This window comes from Quercus lobata, chromosome 4 (genome assembly GCF_001633185.2).
Source record: "Quercus lobata isolate SW786 chromosome 4, ValleyOak3.0 Primary Assembly, whole genome shotgun sequence".
Lineage (NCBI taxonomy): Eukaryota > Viridiplantae > Streptophyta > Magnoliopsida > Fagales > Fagaceae > Quercus > Quercus lobata.
The window spans coordinates 611,844-633,402 of NC_044907.1; the positions used below are offsets into that span (position 1 = coordinate 611,844).

At 36.6% G+C, this 21,559-nt stretch overlaps 3 protein-coding genes and 1 pseudogene across 4 annotated transcripts in view; 2 read left to right on the forward strand and 2 right to left on the reverse strand.

Moving 5' to 3' along the window:
- The first annotated feature begins 820 nt into the window (after positions 1-820).
- On the forward strand, positions 821-3,032 carry LOC115987976 (serine/threonine-protein phosphatase 7 long form homolog). The gene is made up of 5 exons (XM_031111592.1): positions 821-1,377; positions 1,649-1,739; positions 1,912-2,310; positions 2,566-2,982; positions 3,027-3,032. Exons 1-5 carry the CDS (start codon positions 821-823, stop codon positions 3,030-3,032), a joined length of 1,470 nt encoding a protein of 489 aa, XP_030967452.1.
- Positions 3,033-4,302: 1,270 nt separating this feature from the next.
- On the forward strand, positions 4,303-9,453 carry LOC115987985 (annotated as a pseudogene).
- A 1,649-nt stretch (positions 9,454-11,102) lies between these two features.
- Positions 11,103-12,689, reverse strand: LOC115987989. Its single transcript, XM_031111610.1, has one exon. The coding sequence runs from the start codon at positions 12,687-12,689 to the stop codon at positions 11,103-11,105; it is 1,587 nt and encodes a 528-aa protein (XP_030967470.1).
- Positions 12,690-17,508: 4,819 nt separating this feature from the next.
- Positions 17,509-21,559, reverse strand: part of LOC115983843 (callose synthase 1-like) — a 30,544-nt gene continuing 26,493 nt past the window's right edge. For both annotated transcript variants that reach the window (XM_031106674.1, XM_031106673.1), the window contains 6 exons: positions 19,823-19,935; positions 19,500-19,729; positions 18,616-19,410; positions 18,478-18,528; positions 18,148-18,333; positions 17,509-17,966 (listed from right to left, as the gene is read on the reverse strand). In XM_031106674.1, the coding sequence (XP_030962534.1) occupies positions 17,718-17,966; positions 18,148-18,333; positions 18,478-18,528; positions 18,616-19,410; positions 19,500-19,729; positions 19,823-19,935 (1,624 nt within the window). In that variant the 3' untranslated portion in view covers positions 17,509-17,717. The remainder of the gene's footprint in view (positions 17,967-18,147; positions 18,334-18,477; positions 18,529-18,615; positions 19,411-19,499; positions 19,730-19,822; positions 19,936-21,559) is intronic.

Here is a 21,559-nt window from a genome sequence, read left to right on the forward strand (position 1 = left end):
ATCTCATTCTTTGGATAAATATGCGAAGGTACCACAATGAAAAATTTGAAATAATTTTCTTTTGTGTTGTCCCTGTTTTGTTACAACTGCATTGTTTAATGTCAAGATGGGTCTCCTCTTTTTTTATTTTTTTGGATAGTATAGATATGTCTCCTTTAGTTGCATTGTTTCATTCTTGTAGGTGTCTTTGTCACTTCTCTACCTCTCTCTCTAAATGAACAAGCTTATTCTTGTGGGGGTATAAACTCAATTCTAAAGTACATTGATTCAAGAAAAAAAGCAGAATTAATGAAAGTAGTCATTTTATTTGGTACAGAATTCAATTTCTTTTAATTGTAAAAGTTTACAAAATTATTCCAACTCCAAAAAATTCATTATGTTTTTTTCTAACTTACCAATTCTAATTTCTTTGATTGCGTAAACATCATCGATTTGCATGTTTTTTGGTATGATTGCGAACTTATCTTTTTTGAAGAAAATTCTATTTTACAGTAGCACTCCTTTGCCCCTACACTATTAATGATCTCACAGTTGCACTGTTTGCAGTATGGAGCCTCAGATTGATAAGGAGTTAGAGGTCTTGGACCCCGGTCCGCGTCAGAGGTCATTGTTGACACGACAGCCATATCATCGATTAGAGGCCATTTGGAATGGCGAGGTGAAATTTCTAGTTCTAACAACTGCTTTAATATTTACGTTGTCTTTGACTGTTAGTTAGCAAGTTCTTTCAATGTTGTATTTCTAGTTCTAACAACCGCTATTATTTTGATCGATGTTGTAGGACTCGGGCCCACTTACGTGCCGTGGTCACACGAAGGAGATGGCAAACGTTCAGATGCAAGATAATCGAGTCATTGATATTATCAAATTGCTGAGGCTAGAAGGATTATTTAGAGCCCCTTCAAGAGAGATAGATAATTGCCTAATATCGGCCCTAGTTGAGCGATGGCGGCCGGAGACTCATACTTTCCATCTTCCACATGGTGAGATGACAATCACCCTACAAGATGTGGAGGTAATTTTCGGACTTCCTATAGACGGTGACGTCTTGGTTGGGCCGACTGCTGTGGTGGATGATGGGGCTTGGAGGCGATTGTGTACGGAGTTGCTGGGTTTTAGTCCGCCGAATGACAATAAAACATTGGTGGGGCAAAGAATTCTCATAAGCCGACTTGTTGAGGCCGTTGCAGCGCCATTGCCTCATGACGCAACGGAGATGCAGATACACCGGTATGCCCAGTGCTATATTTTAGCGCTAATAGGGGACAAACTTTTCATGGACAAGTCAGGAGATAGGGTGCATTTGATGTTCCTAGACTTCATGCGTAACCTTCGTGATCCGCCACAGTATAGTTGGGGTAGTGGTTGCCTGGCCTGGTTATATAGGGAGTTGTGTCGGGCAAGCAAGAAAGGGGCATCGCAGATTGGTGGGGCGTGCACGTTGGTCCAGTATTGGGCATAGGCAAGGTTGCCATTCTTGTGCCCGAGGATAGAGCCCCCACCTGGATGTGATTATGGCCCATGGCCATATGCTTCACTTGCATCTAAGTAAGTCTTTTCCTGATACCAAGTGTGTTCTGCAATGTACTCTTATTAGTAACTAAATTGTATTATTGTTCTTATGTTATTTGCTTGGTTGTAATTGTAGGTGGGTGCGGGTGCCAAGCCCGAAGAGTAGGCCATCCGGCATGGCCTTAGTCCACTATCGCGAGCTATTAGTTACAATGCAGCCAGAGCAGGTAATAATATTCAAAAAATTTGTTTGGTTATGATCATCTTCGTTAATAATATGATTGCTTCATCCTTTAACATATCTTTTGTTATAATTTTAGTTTTACCCTTTATCTATGTATTTTCTCTTGTTTCACATTTGAAGATGCTATGATAATTGTTTTTTTTTTTCTATCGTAGATTGTGTGGCAGCCATACGAGGCACACTTCGGCCACCTTCCTGAGTTCTGCGTTGCAGGGAGGGATACGTGGACAGCAAGGGTGCCGCTTGTGTGTTTTTACATAGTAGAGAGACACCACCCAGACCGTGTCCTTCGACAGTTTGGCTTGGCGCAGGAGCGGCCTGACCATGTTGTCTACGATGATAGGCTGCATAAAATCGACTTACGTGGGAAGGTGGAAAAGAATTGGAGGGAGGAGCATCGACCATATATCATTTCCTGGGAAATGAGACGACAACAACTTTGTCATGCACCTCCTCAGATTGGTGAGATGCCCCGCAATCATGCCTATTACGTCTGGTACCGTCCGGTCACTCGAAAGTATGTCGACCGCAACAGCGCTAAATTAGATATTATGGTAATGTGTTCTACTTACATTTGATTGCCTACTTCGTTTTACTTGAGTACATGTATGAACATAGAATCAATTTCTATGAATTTCTCAGCAAATCTGGTTTGATTTGACTGACATGTAATGAAATAGTTTTTGATACATATAGTATTCTAATAGAACTGTTAGTTTTGAGTAGATTCATAAGTATTATATTATTCATTCATTAATTGATACATAAATGTCTTAAGTCTAATTGTACTGGTTCTTTCTCCGTTTCAGATTCAAAGCCATTTAGCGCTGTTGGCGATGCTTCCTGAAGGCAGCCAAGCTCACAACCATGTCCGGCGTGTCCTAAATAATGTGGCTGGCCTTGGTGGTGGTCCTGCAGTAAATGAGCATGCAAACAATGGGGATGAGACTGAACTAGCAGCTGCTGCAACCCCAAGCACAAGTGCAGCACCCGTAAGTACACCGACCCGTGGTCATCGTGCTACTACAAGCCCAAGCACAAGCGCAGCTAGGGGTCGTCTTTGGCCTGCTACAGCAACCCCAAGCACAAGTGCAGTCAGGGGCCGTGGTCGGCGTGCAACAACCCCTCGGGTTGTAACTACTCTTGAGATGCCTCCACCCATCCCGCAGGCATCTCCTCAGCCTGAGGTCCCTTCACCCATCCCATATGCATCTCCTCAGCCTGAGGTCCCTTCACCCAGCCCACCTTCGCAGCCCAATTTTGATGTCAGTATTGACCAAAATGTGACCCCTCCTATACTCCCCGAGACACCCTCATACCTACACACCGGCTCTAGTGCACCCACTCCTGGTCTTTACATAGAGCAGGATTACCCACCTACCGCATCCTCATCTGACCCTCTAGGACCTCCGGTTGGGATTGACACTGTAGAGCCACATACTGATGTACTGGACGAGCATCCCCCTCATGAGCCCTCACCCCCACGAGGTAGACCGTAACGCAGTAGAAGAGCACCGACTTGTAGGACAGGTGGACACAAAATAGGACACCGAGGCCCTGCTATGGTATGATAACTTTAATTTGAATGTAATAATATATTTTCTACTTCACTTTATTCTTACCATTATATCGAATATTGATTGCATGCATCTAATGGAATTTGCAGCACGATGATGACCCTAAGGTTGATGCCCCGCAGCCTCCTCCCCCACCGAAACATTACACGAGGACTAAAAAACACAAAATTGGTAAACCTTGAGTAAGTGCTAAAGTCATGGAATTGGACCATAATATTGACTTCTCAATATGCATTACTGCGTTCTGAAACCTTAGCTCACATCTAGTGACTCTCTTCCTCTTTTCCTTAGCTCTCTTTCCTTGTAATTAATGTTTTTTGTTTTTGTTCTCTGCTTTTCTTTTTTGTACTTGTGTTATGCTGGTGCTATTTGGCATCTAGTAGTTTTTTGAATATATTTTTTCTTACCTATCAAAAAAAAATAATGTTGACTTATAGAGGTTTGAAAATGATATGAAATCGAATGTTGCTGGATGCATGTAACATTAGGAGTTGTACTTGTTGGAAGGGATCCAACTTAGCTTTCTTGGAAAATACTGGGAAGGTAGAAAGAAACTAGCTGCTTCCCACAGTTGGGTGGCTGACTCCAAGATGTGGTATTATGTTATTAGGGAAGCTTTACTTTTGGTTTTGAGGGAAAGCTTTTACTCTGTGTCTCCGCGTTTAACTAATTGTTCTGAAGGGGTGAAATTGCTATTTGGGGTTTGAGCGAACTGCTGGAGATTAGAACTTGTGATAGCTGATATTGGGATCCTGCAAACATGGTTACCACTGTGCTAGTTGAGACCCATTAGTAAATTGGGTTTGGTAAGGTCAGACGGTTAGCATTAAAGGCTTCTAGTTGTACTTCATATCTTTTGATTTCTGTACCCAAAAAAAAAAAAAAAAACAAAAAATCCATACATATTCATGGAACTAAGTTGAGGGACAGTTTTTTGAACACATAACTTTATATATATGTTCTATTTAAAGGTTTGATTTAAGAAGGTCTGGAGCGGCTGTGAAAGCCGCTTCTGATAGATCTACAGTTACTTTTCCTGATGAACAACTCATCAGTTTAGCGGAAATGGAGCTTCGAATAAAGCTATTGAGAGAGAATAGGTTAAATGTTTTTTCTTATACAAATGTAATTAAAATGCCTTCTTTAGTATGATGTATTTGGTAGTGGTCCACCTCTTGAGTTATAAGTTTAAGGCATCTTATATATTTTTTGTAGACGTATATCTCAATTCTAATTCAGCTTTAGTTGAATCGAGATCTACTCTTGCTTTGTTTTATGACAAATATGATGCTCAAGAAATAAGAAGTATGATAAGCATTGGTTAATTTTTGTGCTAAAGATCTGACTTAAATTTACATGTTTTAGGAATAATTCTATAAATCAGTATTGTTCTTTACTGGATGCTTGCTGTTAAATGTGGTGATTTTCCTACACCTTATAGTTTTCTTACTTTCAGATTCGTAGTTACTGTTTGATGTCCCTGAACTTTTAACTTTCACAGTGAGCTGCAGAACCTTCATAAGAAATTTGTGCTTGGTAATATCTTGACAGAATCTGAGTTCTGGGCTACAAGGAAGGTAAGTTTTCTTTTTGAGTATGTATTTAATTATGCTGCCTTTTGCTTTATGTTTAATATTTGAACTTTGAGCTCAATTGGATTAGACGTTTCTGTAATTTACTAAATTTCCAGTGGAAGATCTTTACTAGAACCTGTTGACTTGTTGAAAAGAATTTGTAACATTCAATGGAAGAGTTTGAATAAAAAGCTTTTGCTCTCTTGATATGTTTTTCTAACGTTTTCTGAACTTAAAATTTAATACAGAAGTTGCTTGATGGAGACAGTGGCACAAAGTCCAAACAACGGGTTGGTTTTAAAAGTTCAATGATTCTAGACATCAAACCCATGACTGATGGCCGGGTACATCAGATCTCTCTCTCTCTCTCTCTCTCTCTCTCTCTCTCTCTAATGTTTGTGATGACACTTGGGTGGTTGGGTGTGCATGTGTGTGCTTGCGTTACAATGTGAAGATCTTATAGATCTAGACAATTTTTTCCCATACATTGGTGTATTACGATTATTGTATTTTCTTTATTGCAAGAGTTAATGCTATTTTCCTTTGCAAGTTACATTTTGCTTGTGGTTTCATGCATGGGGACTAATTAATATTTTTCTTTCTTCTGTTGTGTTTCCAGACAAACAAGGTTACATTCAATTTGACACCAGAGATCAAATATCAGGCATGGTCCTTCTTTCTTTTTTTGGTTTTTGGTTTTTTTTGGGTGTTTGTTAGCAGTTTGTTTTTTTGAGACCTACCCACCATAAGATCTTTGACTGATGCCAAACATAGTTGGCAATCATTTGTGAAATGTGAATATATCTGGCTGAGGTTAAGATGTAAGCATGTGTTAAACATTGTCATTGGTCATTATATTGGTAGTTGCTGAGTTGCTTGATAAGTGTTTGTAGACAATTATATGCAGAAATAATTTGGACAATAATTAAATACAAAGAAAGATAAGAAGCAAACACTCTGATTGTGATTATAAACATGCACTGGCATTATAGTGATTTTTATTGGTTAGTCAACACACGCACCCCATGGGTCTTTAACACATGACCTCATCCTTTGTTTTTTAAAGGGTTTATTTGTTTCCATATGGATATTTTTGATAGTATCATTGTTCATGCTCAAATATTGAATTTTTGAGCTACAGCTTCTTCATAGTTGCTTCTGCCATGGTCTAGATAAGACTTTGGGTTTTAACAATTTGATATTCATGTGGCTTATTGATCATGAATTTTTTCTGCTTACTTTTCCTTAGTGTTAATGGTTTACTTTTCTTTCAGATTTTTGCTCTAAAACCAGCTGTTCACCGGGCATTCCTTAATCATGTTCCCAATAAGGTAGTGAGGGCATTGAAACAAATTCTTCTTTCACTTTAATTGTGAAGGAGGTTTACTTATGAAATTATATAAAATTTTTATTACCTATAAAAAACAAAAAAGAGAATAATTTTAATTTCTCATATTCTTTACTCAAAGTGTGTATTGGTGTTTTTTTCCCTTGACTTTTGTATTCCAGATGACAGAAAAGGATTTCTGGACAAAATATTTTAGAGCAGAATATCTCCATAGTACGAAAAATGCTGTTGCAACTGCAGCAGAGGCTGCTGAAGACGAGGAGCTAGCCATTTTTCTGAAGGATGATGACATATTGGCAAATGCAGCTCGCAGAAGGTACTCTTTCTGAGAATTGGGGTTTCCCTTTTTTTCACGGGATACTCCTGCATTATTTTGTATGATTACTTGAGTACTTTTACTATTTTGTATTTTCTGTTTGCAGATTCGACGGGTTGATCCAACTCTTGATATGGAAGCTGACCAAGGAGATGATTACATGCACCTCCCAGTATGTGGGATTAGACCACTCTTGTAGTTTCTTTTGGTTGATATATTAAATTAATCTCTCTGTCTCTCCGTCTTCTTTTCTTTTTCTTGCTTTTATCCTTGGGAAGGGGGATTCAAATTTAGGCTAGTGTTTTATTTATTTATTTATTTTTGAGTGAAGAAAAGTTGACATAGAGATTTGCAAAGAAGTAATTACAAAACTCTGAAGTTACTAGTCAGTGTTGGGAAGGACTTTATAGATTTAAGACTTGATTTTGAAGAGGTCTATGCAATTCTATATTGATAATACAAAGTTACTCTTTTATGCTAGTAGCTTTTGAACTCAAAAAATATTGTTGGAGAAACCATACTTCTTTAAATCCCTCTCCCCCCCACCCACAGAAAAAGAAAAAAGAAAAAAGAAAGGTGGTAAATGATTTCTTTTAAATGACAAGATTCACAGTTCTTTACTTTATCATTTCTGCATTAATGGAATTACTCAATGAGGGCATCCATTTAAAAGTGGGTTTTTTGTTTGTCACTTCAAATTCACTGTGTAATTAGATTCCTGCTTGTTTATTGGCTTCTGTCACGATAACTTGCTTTGACAAATTTTTGAGGGAGCTAATTGGTGATTTGTGCTAAAAGTTGGAACATGTCAGCAGTTTTTACTTCTGTACTTGATATATGAACCATTACTTCTTCTAAGAGTAGAAAATAGCAAATGGGATAGTTTTTATTATCTGGTTAATTTTCCTTGTTATTAGATAAAATCATCTACTTCTATAGTGGAAAATGTCTAGGTGTACATGTACATCCCTATGTATCTTATCTGGTTGTATATTGCAGGATCATGGAATTTTTCGTGATGGTAGCAAGGAAATAACTGATTCACAGCATGAGCAATTCAAGAGAACTTTCTTGCAAGATCTTAACTGACAAGGCGAAGTTGTTCTCGAAGGAAGAACTATTGGTAAGGATCTCTCTTGAATTTATTTATTCTGTTTCTCACCAAATTTCATTTTCTTCAGACAGTTATTTGATTTTATACTAGCTGAGTTTCCTTTTTATTCGTTAAATATAGGTAGATAACTTTGGTTTGTAACCTTAATGTAGATGTAGAGTTGGAAGATCCACGAACTGTAGCAGAAGCACTTGCGCAGTCAAGACAGGGTTAGCATGATTTATTTTTGTTTGTTAAAAAAATCCCACTTCCTTTTTTCAAGTCTTCTATAGAATTTGCACTTATTCTTGTACTATTGTGGTGAAGAATCTGACGAGAATGCAAAGCAGGAGAGGCTTGATAGAATTTCACGGATGACTGAGATGGAGGACCTTCAGGCATGGTATGATCACCCTCTTGCTCCACTTTGTATCAAGGTCGAACTTTGTATACATTGTACAATGCTTCTAAATTATTGTCATACAGATGTTTTATACGTGCTTTTCCAAAATCAGGATCCTCGTGATTACTTTGATTCCCAACAACTTAAAACTTCCGATGATACACGAGCTGGATCAGAATAATTAAGATGTAGCCTGAGCTCTGAGGAAGCATATGGTTCTTTGAGGGGTTCAATATCAGAGATAAAAGCAATGGGATTAAGTGATCCTGTAGTCAGACCTGAGGTTGCTGTTATGGTAATAGCATCTTTATTTTGTGCCAGCCTTAAGATATTAGATATAATATTACTTATCCCCAAAAACCCCGAAAAAGTGATATGCTATCATATATATGTTGCATAATTTAAGTGTGTAATTTGTATGATTCAGGTCCTTAATGGATTGACCCAGAACATCTCAAGTACCAAATTTCAACTTGGGAAGAATGCTCAAGAGGGTATACTGAACAGCTTGCCCAACACAACTAAAGAGGAACTACTACATGTGAGTAGATGTGTGTTTCTTAAAATAATATATAGCTTCTTCTAGAAAAATGTGGCTAAACACCATGGATATCTTATTTGTTGAAGAATTGATTAAGCCGGCTGTGTGCTAGAATCAATTCTTTTTTTGTGTTATGTTGAACTTATTAATTGTATATTCTATGAATTTTGGTTTTTCAGTGATTTTAATATTAATAAGAAGAGTTTTTTTTTGTTTCCAGCATTGGATATCCATTGAAGAATTACTGAGGCACTTTTGGTCTTCATATCCAATTACTACATCATATCTTTATGCTAAGGTAAGTGTTGTATTTGTTAACATGGACAAGAGTCATGTTAAACACATTTATTTATTTATGTTTGAGCATTTGTTTGTGGGCAAAAGAGTTATAGATAGTAAACTGTCAGCAAACCACTATAAGCATCTTGGTAAAGTGCATAACACTATAATTTTGTAAAGAAACTAAATAGTTTGCAAAAAATATATAATTAATTAAATTGATAAATATATGAATGATAGATTTTTGTTTTTGCATTATATGGGAAATGTGATAAAATTCTGTTTGTGATTTGTATTAGGTACCATCATGACGATTTCAAAGGACCGAGTAAAGCCATCTCCAATGCCTGACAGTTGGAAGTTGAATGGGGGGATTTGAGACCAACATTGTCATTGCCACCTTATCTTGGTTTGGTTACCGTCTTAAAAGGGTGGATAACTTTCTTTTCCGTGCCATTTCTTAGTGTGATTGCAAATTTTGTATAGAGAGAACAATGTATTGAGATGTGGATATTTAAGCCTTGATTGGCAGGAATTTTATGTTTTGTATAGAGAGAACTATGTAGTTGACACATTTTTTGGATGCCCACCTTGTGTCTCATATTATTTGGAGTTAAGATCATTTCACTATATTGTCAAAAGCACTCATTTGGTGTTATGGAGTGGAATAGTTTATTCAATGCAATGCATCTACAGGTTACAATGAGCATAAAAATTTTAAAATTTCATAATCGAAAATAGAGTATATGTGAATTTAAAATGATCAGTCATATGCAAAATATCTAAATATAACCTAGCAATAATGCTAGCTGGAAGGCATAACAATATAGGAGCCGGTGATTCCAATTAATTGAAGACTGAGTGCGGCAAAAGCTACTTCCATGAGGAGGACCATTTATGAAACGTGTATTTATTATATTATTTAGAGTTAATAGTATTGGCATTGGGGTTTGGGTAACACAGGAGCTCAATCAATTAAAGTTAAAAAGAAAAAGAAAAATAAAAAAATCCCAGTGTACACATCTACTCCACATAAAAGGAGGCCAAGTGGTTAAAAACAAAATTACAAAACATAAACAGAACTTTTTCCCTTAAAAAGTTCTAAAAAGCTCATTTCTAGAGAAGAACAACAATTGTCACCTTTAACAAAATTAAATAAATAAAATAAAAAATTTTCAATCCCATGGAACTCGAGTCTATAAAAGTCGAGAACCAAAGACCGAAACTCGAGTTTCATAGACTCGAGTTCCAGTGGAAAAATTTATTTCTTTGTTTTGCTCTGTTTACTCCGAGAGGTCCAATAGGGTTGCTCTGTTTTTTCCAGTGGAACTCGAGTTTCATAGACTCGAGTTCCCCTGAAAAATTTTTTTTCTTCGTTTTGCTCTGTTTACTCAGAGAGGTCCAATAGGGTTGCTCTGTTTTGCTCTGTTTTTTCCAGTGGAACTCGAGTTTCATAGACTCGAGTTCCACTGGAAAAAAATTTTTCTTGGTTTTGCTCTGTTTACTCAGAGAGGTCCAAGAGGGTTGCTCTGATTTCCTTTGTTTTTTCCAGTAGAACTCGAGTTTCATAGACTCGAGTTCTATGGAAATTTTTTTTTTTTTTTTTTGCTCTGTTTTCCTCTGCTCATTCCAGGAATCATTCACTGGGGAATTTTTTTTTTCTTTTTTCCTGGTTATGCAGACAAACCAGAAACTGAAACGTGTGCATGCACCTGGTGAGAAGCAAAGATAGACAAACTACGAATATAATCCATAAACACTCATTTAGAGGCAAAGAAGCTGAGAATGTAAATACACGTACATTACAACAAACGAAACTACTGAAACTTCTACGCTCTCTGTATAAACATGGTTTTACAATGCAAAATGCAGTTACATCGCAAGAAAAGGCATTCTCAATATCAACATTCTAAACATGCCCAACCACGCTTAATTTGCAGTTCTAACCATACTACTGAAATCACAATCTTCATAGGCATACATTGAATAGAGATTTACAAGTACATTCAACAAAAACCAAAAAGTTCACATAGAGCCAATACAACGTAGTCACTTTTCCTAACATCGGTTGTCCACACAACAAAAACATCGTCCTTGGAAGCATGCCTGAAAAACGTAGAGTAATCACATTAGGAGAAAAGATAGTAAACATTAGGTCAACATGGAATGAACAACAAATATTTAACCGATGCATAAGTATTTGCCATCTACCTACCTAGTGTGGAACATGACCGCTTGTGGAAGCGCCACGGGACTGCGAACATTTTCTGCGGTTATGCCCGGAAGCATGACACAGTCCACATGTCTGCTTGGGCTGACTCTCTATCAAATCTGCATCCTCCCTCCGCCATCCCGGTTCTCGATCCTTATTCCTCACTCCATCCATCTCATTCCTTATTCTCGACTTCACTGGTCGACCTTTGGCCCGCAACAATGCTGGATTAGGCAACCACTTTGGCCCTATGGGATCCCTCCACAAGGCCGGAGACTTAGGAACCACAAATGCATGCTTATAAGTGTTACTGGCATTGTTCAAACCATAACACGGGTGAATATATGTGGTCGAATCAATATTTAAATAGTCACATACTCTGATTGCATGTGAACACAGGATCCCTATGTTTTGCCATTTCCCACAACTGCATGTTCTTTCCTGTAACCGAACTTCATAACTGTGGTTTCCCCCTCCTGCACTACACGTGTTGAGTTGGGTAACTATTTGAAATATCAGCTCTTCATTGCTAAATGGCTTGAGATAATGTTTCTCAGATTTACTCTTATTCTCATCCCACTTGGAGAAAGCATATTTACTCCATTTCTTACCCTCTGAGAACTCAAAAAGGTATTCTTTGCGACGGATGTGGAAATAACTGACAAGTTTGTTCCAAGTGAACTCAACCAACGCGGCAATAGGAAGGCCCCGTGCACCTTTCAATACACCATTGAAGCACTCTGATATATTGGTTGCCATTGCCCCAAAACGTCTCCCACCATCATGTGACTGGGTCCACATATCGACAGACTTGCCCATTAGGTATGTGTATGGAAGATAATCTTGATTCTTTTCCTTGCCATCCTTCCCCGTCAACTTCTTCTTATTTCTAATGGCCTCAATTTCCGCCTGCTTAATGGTCTCCATTATGGAGGTAAATTTCACTGCCTGACTAGCATATCCGGCTTTCAACGCCGCTGACTTCAGAGTCGAGTTCTGAAAATGTGTGTTAAAGTTGCTAGCAACATGTCGAAGGCAATATCTATGAAATACCAGTGCTCTTCCATCATCCCTTCTAGGCCAGTTTGCAATGGCGTTTTTGATACCGAGATGTCGGTCAGAAATTATGCAAATGCCTTCGTTAGGTATCACGCGGCCAATCGCATCTCTGAGGCATTGTAAAAACCACCTCCAACTAGACCCTGACTCAGAATCCACAATAGCAAAGGCAAGAGGGAATACCTTGTTGTTAGCGTCGGTTGCCATTGCAACCAACAACTTTCCCTGATATTTACCATACAGATGGGTCCCATCAATACTGATAACCGGCTTGCAATATTTGAATCCATCAATGCTTGGACCGAAAGACCAAAACACATAATTCAAAAATACTGTGTCATCTTCACCGGTGGATGTGGTACGATAGAACACCTGCGTAGTCGGATCCTGATCAATATATGCCATTAGCAACTTTTGCAACCTTTGATAAGACTCTTCCCAATTCCCAAACATCTTCCCAATCGCCTTTTGTTTCGCATCCCACACCTTGTAGTAAGAAGGCTTTTGTCCCTCATATTTCGACTCTATCATAGATCTGAGATGCTTAATTGAGGGTAGTGTGATCCTCACATAACTTCTTAAGGATGTCATCTGCAATAAATTTACAACTCATCATTCTACCATCATTTCGCACCCCAGTCCGTATACACGTGTGAGGACCCTTGTACACGGTGACCATCCATAGATTGTGGAACTTGGGCTTCATGACTACGCAGACATACCACGTGCATGACTCATCAACGCATTTCGCACAAAGTTTTGTCGTGGTTGACCTACTGATCATAAAATGTTTGTTTTCCTTGAGGGCACACTTTGTTAATACGCGTTGCACCTCCATTTTATTGGCAAAAGTCAAGCCTTTGCACAAATTCATCCCCTCTCTCCAACTAGACATAAATGGTGTCTCAATATGTGAAGGATCAACCAAATTTTCCCAAGTATTTTCAGAAAATGACAAGGCAGGTGGTGAGTACACAAGGATTGTGTCTGTAATGTTTTGGACACTAAGAACATTGTATGCATTAGGTTAACTACCGTCCAATGTCTCATCGTCATCAATGTCCCTCTCAAAGTCCCTAAAGTCCCCTTGTTCAATCCTGTCTTCAATCTCATCTCTATCGCCAAAATCTTCACCATTAATGGCAATATTTTCATCAACATAGTCATCATCATCATCCTCATCCTCGTCCTCATCATCATAATCATCATCATTCTCATCCTCATCCTCATCATCATCATCATCGGCATGAACATCTTCATCGGCATGAACATCAGCATGCTCTACATGTGTAAAATACTGGTATTGAGCATCTGGAACTGTAACTTGTAAACTTGTTTGTGTTTGTTGGATTTCCTCAATACCAACTTCTGCACGTGGCTCCAACTGTATGTACAACTCAATGTTAGTTACTTCAGGTATTCTCTCCAACTTGTCAAATATGATCTTCACATGTTTGTCTGCTTCTATCGCCATGTACTTGTAATTAATCCGGTGCTTCAGGATTTCATTTGGCATGCGATAAGTAATGTGTATGTTGTGCACAGTAGGGTTCTCACACAACTCTTCCATAACCATCATCTTCAATTCGTCAAGGGTCTTCAACCTACGATCAATTTGGGTATAATAGGTCTTTATACCCGGCCCTTCAAATGGCAATCCCTTGTTCGCATTGGCATTCTTCAACGGACCACCGTGGTATATGATTATATCAATTTCAGGCATTGTGAACCTGTTACAGTCAAGTTACTATGTTAGTTAACAAACATTTTCAAGTTCCCTGATCTAAAAGAAACTTTTTAGTAGGTCTTTAACTTTCTAATAAAAAGATGCGGCCGAGAAACTTTTATAAGTTGCTTTTCATCATACATACAAACTGAACATTTTTTCGTGCCATTTCTTAGTGTAGTACGACTATATTTAACAATTGAACATATACAAATCCATCTATCCTTCCTATATACAAGAGGCTAATTACAGCAACATGGTATGAGAGGTAAACACATGTAAAGCAAAAGATAATTGCAAACGCAATTTTTTTTAACACATACAAAATTGCAAAAGATAATGGGGGACTAAATAATTGCAAAAGATATATCATATAATTTTATAACACAAACACAACCACATTTGTTGGTAACACATACAAACCCCTCCCCCCCAAACAAAAAAGAATCGAGACCTTTTCAGTATTTGCAACATATTTTATGCTTAAGACATTAGTATCAACTGAAATCCCAATCAACTATTTTATTAGATTCCAAGACTACCTTTAATAACCACATCAGAGTGGACCTTTTAGCCTAATGAATACACGATACACACTCATTACAAATTAAATCTGCTTCAACATTGTGACTGTTCTCAACAAAAGCCCCTTCAAAAATGAATAAGAGAACCTCTGCTCCATAATATTTTGTTCACACATACACATCTATATTAACCTGTACTAATCTATACTAACCTATACACATCTATACACATCTAACCTATATTAACCTGTACTAACCTATACACATCTAAACTCAATCTGCTACACCACTATAAAAAGTTTTAGGGACTTTAAAGGTTTCACTGGAAAAAAAAAAATGTAAACGTCCACATGATTTACCTATAACAAAATCAATGGTTCTTAAGTTTGCATCTTGTACAGAGGCAGACAATTCCTAAATAAAGGAACTGTCATGTTCTAGTGCTACGTTTACCATTTACTAAACTGAAAAGGGGCAACTCAAGCAGTTAAAATTACATTAATGTCTCTAGCACCGTGTCAGAAAGCAAAATGAAGGAAATATTAGGCAGCCCTTAAAGTACTTCTTAGTAACTACACAAATAATCCTCTCCAAGTTATTTTTTTACTATATTCTGAGATGTTCACAATTTCCAGGCATGGCAAACAACACAGTCAACTCCAAAGCAAGACTTACATCCTAGCATCCACACCTAAATCCCCTGAGATATCTGCATACTCATGTCCTGCTAGTCTTTTGTACGCATTATTTCAAGAAGAAGTTTTGTAACTTCAACAATTACTATAACCATGTGCCCATTTTATGTCTTTTAACAATAAATTCAAACAATCCACTAGCTCCTTCAAGATAAAGTGGTGACTCCACAATCAAGCAACACTCCACATATCAGATAACAAGGGAAACGTACATTGCTATGAATCTTTCATAAAATTTTCTAACCTACAAGAATTTGGTGAATCTAATTCATGAAAGATTCATTCTCTTTAAAATTGGCAGATTTGATCAAGAAGAATTAATGCAGGGAAACACCTCAAAAAGAATAAAGTCAATGAGAACAGAATTTTTTTTATTTCACCAAAATGGCTAATGCAAAAACATATTTTTATCAAGATGGTTAAGATTAATCACATGAATTAGTAATAAATCAAAGAAAATATAACAAATATTATATAGCTCAAATGACATGCAAGCCAATAAAAACACGGAATTGAAATCAACAACAATGGGATACTACAAGAAGAACATCTTATATTAGGAAAAAACATGGAGTCATTGGAAAACCCATAAAGTCATTGGGAAGTTCTCTTAGTGGCAAAACCCATACACAACTAATACCCAACTACAATAACAATCAAATCAAAAAACCCATACCTGAAATATGAAATTCTTGAGAGGGAAGAGCAGTGAGAGAGGCAATGTGGTGAGTGAGAGTGAGAGTTAGTGAGGCTGAGTGTATGGGTGAGAGTTAGTGAGGCTGAGTGTATGGGTGAGAGCTGAGGATGCTCTGTTTTTGGGTGAGAGTTTGAAGATACTGAGTGTGGACTGAATAATATAGTCCAAGGAACACGTTCTGAAAACTACTGCTATCTGTTTTTGAGTGTGGACGGAACGGATTAGTAAAATAGTTCCACCAGAACTCGAGTCTTATAGACTCGAGTTCTGTTCAAAGTTTATTTAGAACACCGTTTGGATAAGTAAATCTCGAGTCTTATAGACTCGGTTTGTGCCAGGCAAAACTCGAGTCTATAAGACTCGAGATCTGTTGAAATTATTATTATTCCTCTAATTGAACCTCGAGTCTTATAGACTCGGTTTGTGCCAGGCAAAACTCGAGTCTTAAAGACTTGAGATCCGCGTGGCAATTTTTGCCACCTCAGCAGTGCAGAACAAATGGAAAGTGATTGTATAAAAGTCGGTTTTTAAGTTGAATCTCGAGTTTCAAAAACTCGAGATGTTAGTTTTCTTAATTGTTTGAAAACGTGCCTAACTTACTATTTTGAATGGCTGAAGGAATCTGATATGCACAATACCTCCAAAAGATGGCTAGGGTTTTTTTAATTGCAACGTGTTTTTTTTATTTTATCTTGGGTTTTTTTTTAATATACCAAAAAAAAAGTCAAACAGTGTTGTAGCTTTTAAAACAATATAATGTATTGCTTTTTAAAGTGAAACGTGTCTGAATTTTAGATAGGCAGTTATCCTATTTGTCACACGGCCTTAGTTGTAGGATTCCACTTTCTCTCAGCTTCTACTATTATATATAGTATATGATATGATATGGATTTATTGAAAGTATAAATAGCCTATTTCAATTATTGACACTAAAAAGTTGGTAAATCTGATTTTTAGAAGTTCATAAACAAAAACTATTATATCTAATTAACTCAAATAATAAAGTTGCAACTATAATTTAGTTGTAAGTTATTAGAATAGATTTTTGAAGGGGTAAAAAAATTCGTTGTACTGTTCGCTATATGTGTAAGGAAAGAATAAGCGAATAAAGTAGCTTGTGAACAAGTTCGAGTTACCATATTTTCATCTCTTACCCTATTTTAGGTAACCAATTACCAATGCTCTAGGTCTTAGCTTAGCTAAAGGCTATTTTTAAGGTAAAAACTCTTTAACAAAATGTCAAACCTTCAAAAGTCTTGTAGTTCAATCGGTTGACATCTCATGGTGTTTGAATGAAGAAACACAATCTTCAAATTCCCCATCTCCCAACTACCAAATTATCTCCCCCCACCCCCCCCCCCCCCAACAAAAAAGAAAACAAAAAACAAAAAACAAAAACAAAAACAAAACAAAATGCAAACAGATGACAAATTTTGCGAAAGAGCTTTTACATCTCCATAAAGCTCTTCAACTCTCCCTTAATGCAATGCTAGACACACATTAACAAAAAAGGATTTAAATTTGACTAGAAAATCTTAATAATATCTAAAATCAAGGAAATAAAAGCACATTCTAGAAAATTGTAGAAATTACAAAACTCAAAATAAGAAGCTTCCTGTGAATGGTACTGAAAAAGACATGCAATGCAAGCTGCTTACATTGTCAACTTTAAACTGATTGCAAGGCCCAATAACCGTAAACGGTTAGCTAGCACAATTTACAAATTGATAATTTTCTATCTTCTCAAGTTTCTAATAAAAAGAGTCATTGATTTACATGATCACATCTCCCAATCAAGTGGGACATGTTATACAAACACATCAATGAAATGGTTTTTCCATATCATGTGCAAGGGTGAAATTAACACTGAAGAGTAAGAGATATATTAAATTAATGGAACTGTTGTTGGGAATGCATTTACTCTTTGTTGTTGGCAGAGCGCTCCTTCTTCTTTCCACCAAGAATACGGGAAATCTGTAAACCTCTGCTGAATGCTTGATTGAAGAGCATTCGTGTTTGGAATTCGGACACAAATGGAAACCAAGCCAAGAATGCAACTGGGGTGAACAGAATCAAGCCCATGATTATTTCATATCCACGAGCAAGCGCCTTGATTGATCCCCAAATTCCACTATGTTCAATCAGTGGCTTACTAGCTTGTGCAATCTAAAATAATAAAGAAAAAGCAGGAAGAAAAGAAGCAAATATTAGGTTTGATAAATACAAATAACAACAATTGAAGCCCACATCTGCATAGACCTTGGAAAAAATGGAAGGTAAAGACCAAAAGAGAGTAAATAAAATAACATATGGAAGGACTACTATGATAGTAAGATGTTTTACTGACCTGGAGCATTCCCCATCCCGTTGGCATGAAAGCAAGAATGCACACTATGATGTCCCGAAGCGTCATATGAGGAACTGCTATTAAGGTAATGAAAACAGCAAGGAATGTCAGGGCAATTAGACCCTTGATCAATCGAAACACAAGCTGGAAGTTTGCACTTAATCGTCTCCTTCCAACTGACACAATCTGCAAAAGGTTCAATAAAAATATTATGATATAATTTAATTTAAAACTTGTTGCTGTCATGATGTGATATCAAGGGATAGAGTCTCCTATGAGATTATTCTCAAACAAGAGAAAATAATGAGTCTGAAGGCTTTTGCTACATACCTTCATCAACAACAATACTACAACGATCACAATCCATGAAACTCCATAAACCTGTTAACCAGATCAAATTAATTAGAATTATTGTAGCCACCCAGTTTATTAACATTTCTTAATGTTGAAGAAAAACACAGCATATACCAGAAAGCTTTTGCTCTTTGTAATGTTCAAATGATATACAAGCCCATATTGATAGATGAAAAAGCGCAATGATAACAATATCTCAACAATAATACCACGCTTCCCAGAATATCGGAGATGATCATGTTCCTTTTCCCACCAAGATTCCCAACTTTTTTCTGGAAGTACACCTATCCCTCCACGGTTGCTTATCCATTTATTCCAATCTGTCCAGTCATCAACAATCTTTTGCCACTCAAAGCCTGATGGATTGAAGAGGAAAGGAGCAAAAAGCCATGCCCCCACCATGAACCAAATTGAAAAAGTGATCAAGACATATGAAACTCCGCCTCCATATGATTGGCCAAATATTTGGTACACAATAAGCAGAATCATCAATTCAATGCCCTTAACAAAATGGCTGCGAGAATACAGCCTGTAGTTCTCAGCAAACTTAGCATGGACCACTACAAAACCTCGACCTGTACCTCTGTATCGTGCACCCCCATGAAGCAATGTCCTTCCATAATAGTGAGTCTTCGTTCCCAAAGAAAATGTGAAGAAGACAGGGGCCAACTGTAATTGCATTAATATGAAATCAGTTAATGCACTACGGAAGCCTCTTTCTAAACCAATTTCCATCATCATAGGCAAGGACATCAGAAATCCAATTTGTACAATAGATTGAGAAGCTAGAGCTACTTGAAGAGGCTTATTGTCTCGAATAGCAGGTTCAGTGCTCAGCCCTTTTTCAAGTCCACTGACAACAAGATAAAGGCGGCCATAGAGAAACACATAGACTGTGAGCACAGTCAGCTGTCAAAACCAGAAATAGAGTAATGATTCACATAACTATATGGGACCATACAATATATAGAGGAAAATAAGTAATATTTCATACATACCAAGGTACTGAAATAGAAACCAACGGTGGTGAAATAACATGACAACATTCGGAAGAAATCAAATCTGTGACCAAGCCGATATATGTCACGACTCAATGTCTGCTCACCATTCCCATTAGCAATCTTGGCCTCAAACATTGAGATCTGTTGAAGGCCGACATCCCTCCCCTTACCAACTTGTATATATTCATGATGAGTAACATTGCCTTCGCGTAATGTAGAATTGAAACCTGCATGCCATGGAGAGATGTAAACAAATGGGCCAATCTAAACTCACATACTCATTTAGTCTATACGAAACAAGCTCTCCAGATAGACAATACCAGCAAATATGTCCTCGCTTAAATTGATGACTTTGGAAGCTTTGCTGACACCCCCTCTAGGAAGGTGGAACAGTCTATCAAAAACATCTGGATGACCATAGTGGAACCGAACTCTGAATGAGCAACAGAAAATTACAGATTCAGTGCATCAGACTTTAGCATTAAATAACCAAACGATACATCAAGTGGGAAAAATGAAACTGGAAAAAAATGTAAAGTTTGGGTGGAGAAACTTCATTGATATTACAGCTTCATACAAGAATGCAAGCTTAAGAAGGTAACTGGCCATAGTATAGTTTCAAACATAACATTTCATAGTTTGGAATCATCTATTAGTTGTAGCTTGTCACTTGTATCGGGCTTAAAAATCCCAAAAGGACATGGGGTAAGATTTGGGTGCAAAATCTTCAAACACCACTGAATATTTTAACACAACTAAGAGGAAATGGTTCAAACTTTGAAAAGCCCAGTAGTATCAATTTTTTTATAGGGGAGATAGCCATTGGCCAACAAAAGAGAGAATTTTGGACCCAAACATTTGAAAATTGGTCATATAGTATAGAAACATTCAAATTGTGTGTTGTGAATCCTCTGTAATTTCAATAATTTAAATAAAAGAAGAAAAAATAATTCATCTTCAAAGGATTTAATCTTAGTGCTGAATTAAAAATTGAAAAAAAAAATTTTTTGAAGCTTCACATAATTTTTCTAGCATTCTCATTTTTTGATGCTGGTATGATGGCAAGTTCCCTCTGTCCAAATGATGTGTCAAGGGTTCTAGTCTAGGGATCAACTTTTCTTAAAATGGGTGTAAGGCAACCTACCAATCACCTTTCCCAAATTTGCAAAAGCAGGAGCCTTCTGACTTGAGTTAGGTGGAGCCAAGATTTGAGTTCAAAGGGGGCAAAATTTATAAGCAACGCACATGGGCACACAAACAAAAAATAACATTAATATGTTTGCTATACTATATATTTCTATTAGGGATATATTTACATTTGAATAATTTTTTTAATTAAAAATTCCATTTACGATTCTCATAAAAGATTTTAGTAGTTGGATACTCAAGTACAAATCATATGAATATGATATTTTAGTGAACAAATTGTAATATTTTAAAAACAAAATTGTGAACTTATAAACACTTGAAAATTCAAAGTTTAAAATGAAAACAATATTGAGCTCTAGAATTTATTATATAATTATCTTTACATTTTTTGCTTATGCTAATAAAAGAAGAATAAATTATTGCACTAGAAATTTATTTTTCTTTTATCATTTTTATCACTTCAAAAGCAATAATAATGTTCTTTTTCAATCTTTTCAATTAAAACTTGTGCTTCTTTACTTATTCATTTTTTTATGTTTGTCTTTCTTTTTTATATATTTTGAGCTTTAAAACACATTGATAGATTATGAATGATTTTATTTTTCTTTTATATTTAATGAAGTTCTCATATAAAAAAAAAATAGTAGTCTAAAGATAATTTCACAAATGAAAAAAAATATGTAAAAACAAATTCATACAAACAGGATAAAAAAATAAATGAAATACAAAAATTAAGATGGGACCAGCAACGTGAAGGGGAGGGAACAAGTTGATAAAAGCACAACCCAAAAAAAAAAAAACCTTGAAACTCACAAAAAAATTATTACTCTTTGAGCTCTATTTCCTCATAATCTTGTTATTTGGTGTAGGCATATTGATTGAGGTACCAAACTCACTAGGTAATATGA

What these genes read in the sequence shown, in the direction of transcription:
- LOC115987989 (XM_031111610.1), bottom strand. Translation starts at nt 12,689, where the DNA reads ATGATAGAGTCGAAATATGAGGGACAAAAGCCTTCTTACTACAAGGTG.
- LOC115987976 (XM_031111592.1), top strand. Translation starts at nt 821, where the DNA reads ATGGCAAACGTTCAGATGCAAGATAATCGAGTCATTGATATTATCAAA. An exon ending in GGTAGTGGTTGCCTGGCCTG is followed by an intron (nt 1,378 to 1,648) that starts GTTATATAGGGA and finishes TTGTAATTGTAG; the next exon opens with GTGGGTGCGGGTGCCAAGCC. An exon ending in GCGCTAAATTAGATATTATG is followed by an intron (nt 2,311 to 2,565) that starts GTAATGTGTTCT and finishes TCTCCGTTTCAG; the next exon opens with ATTCAAAGCCATTTAGCGCT.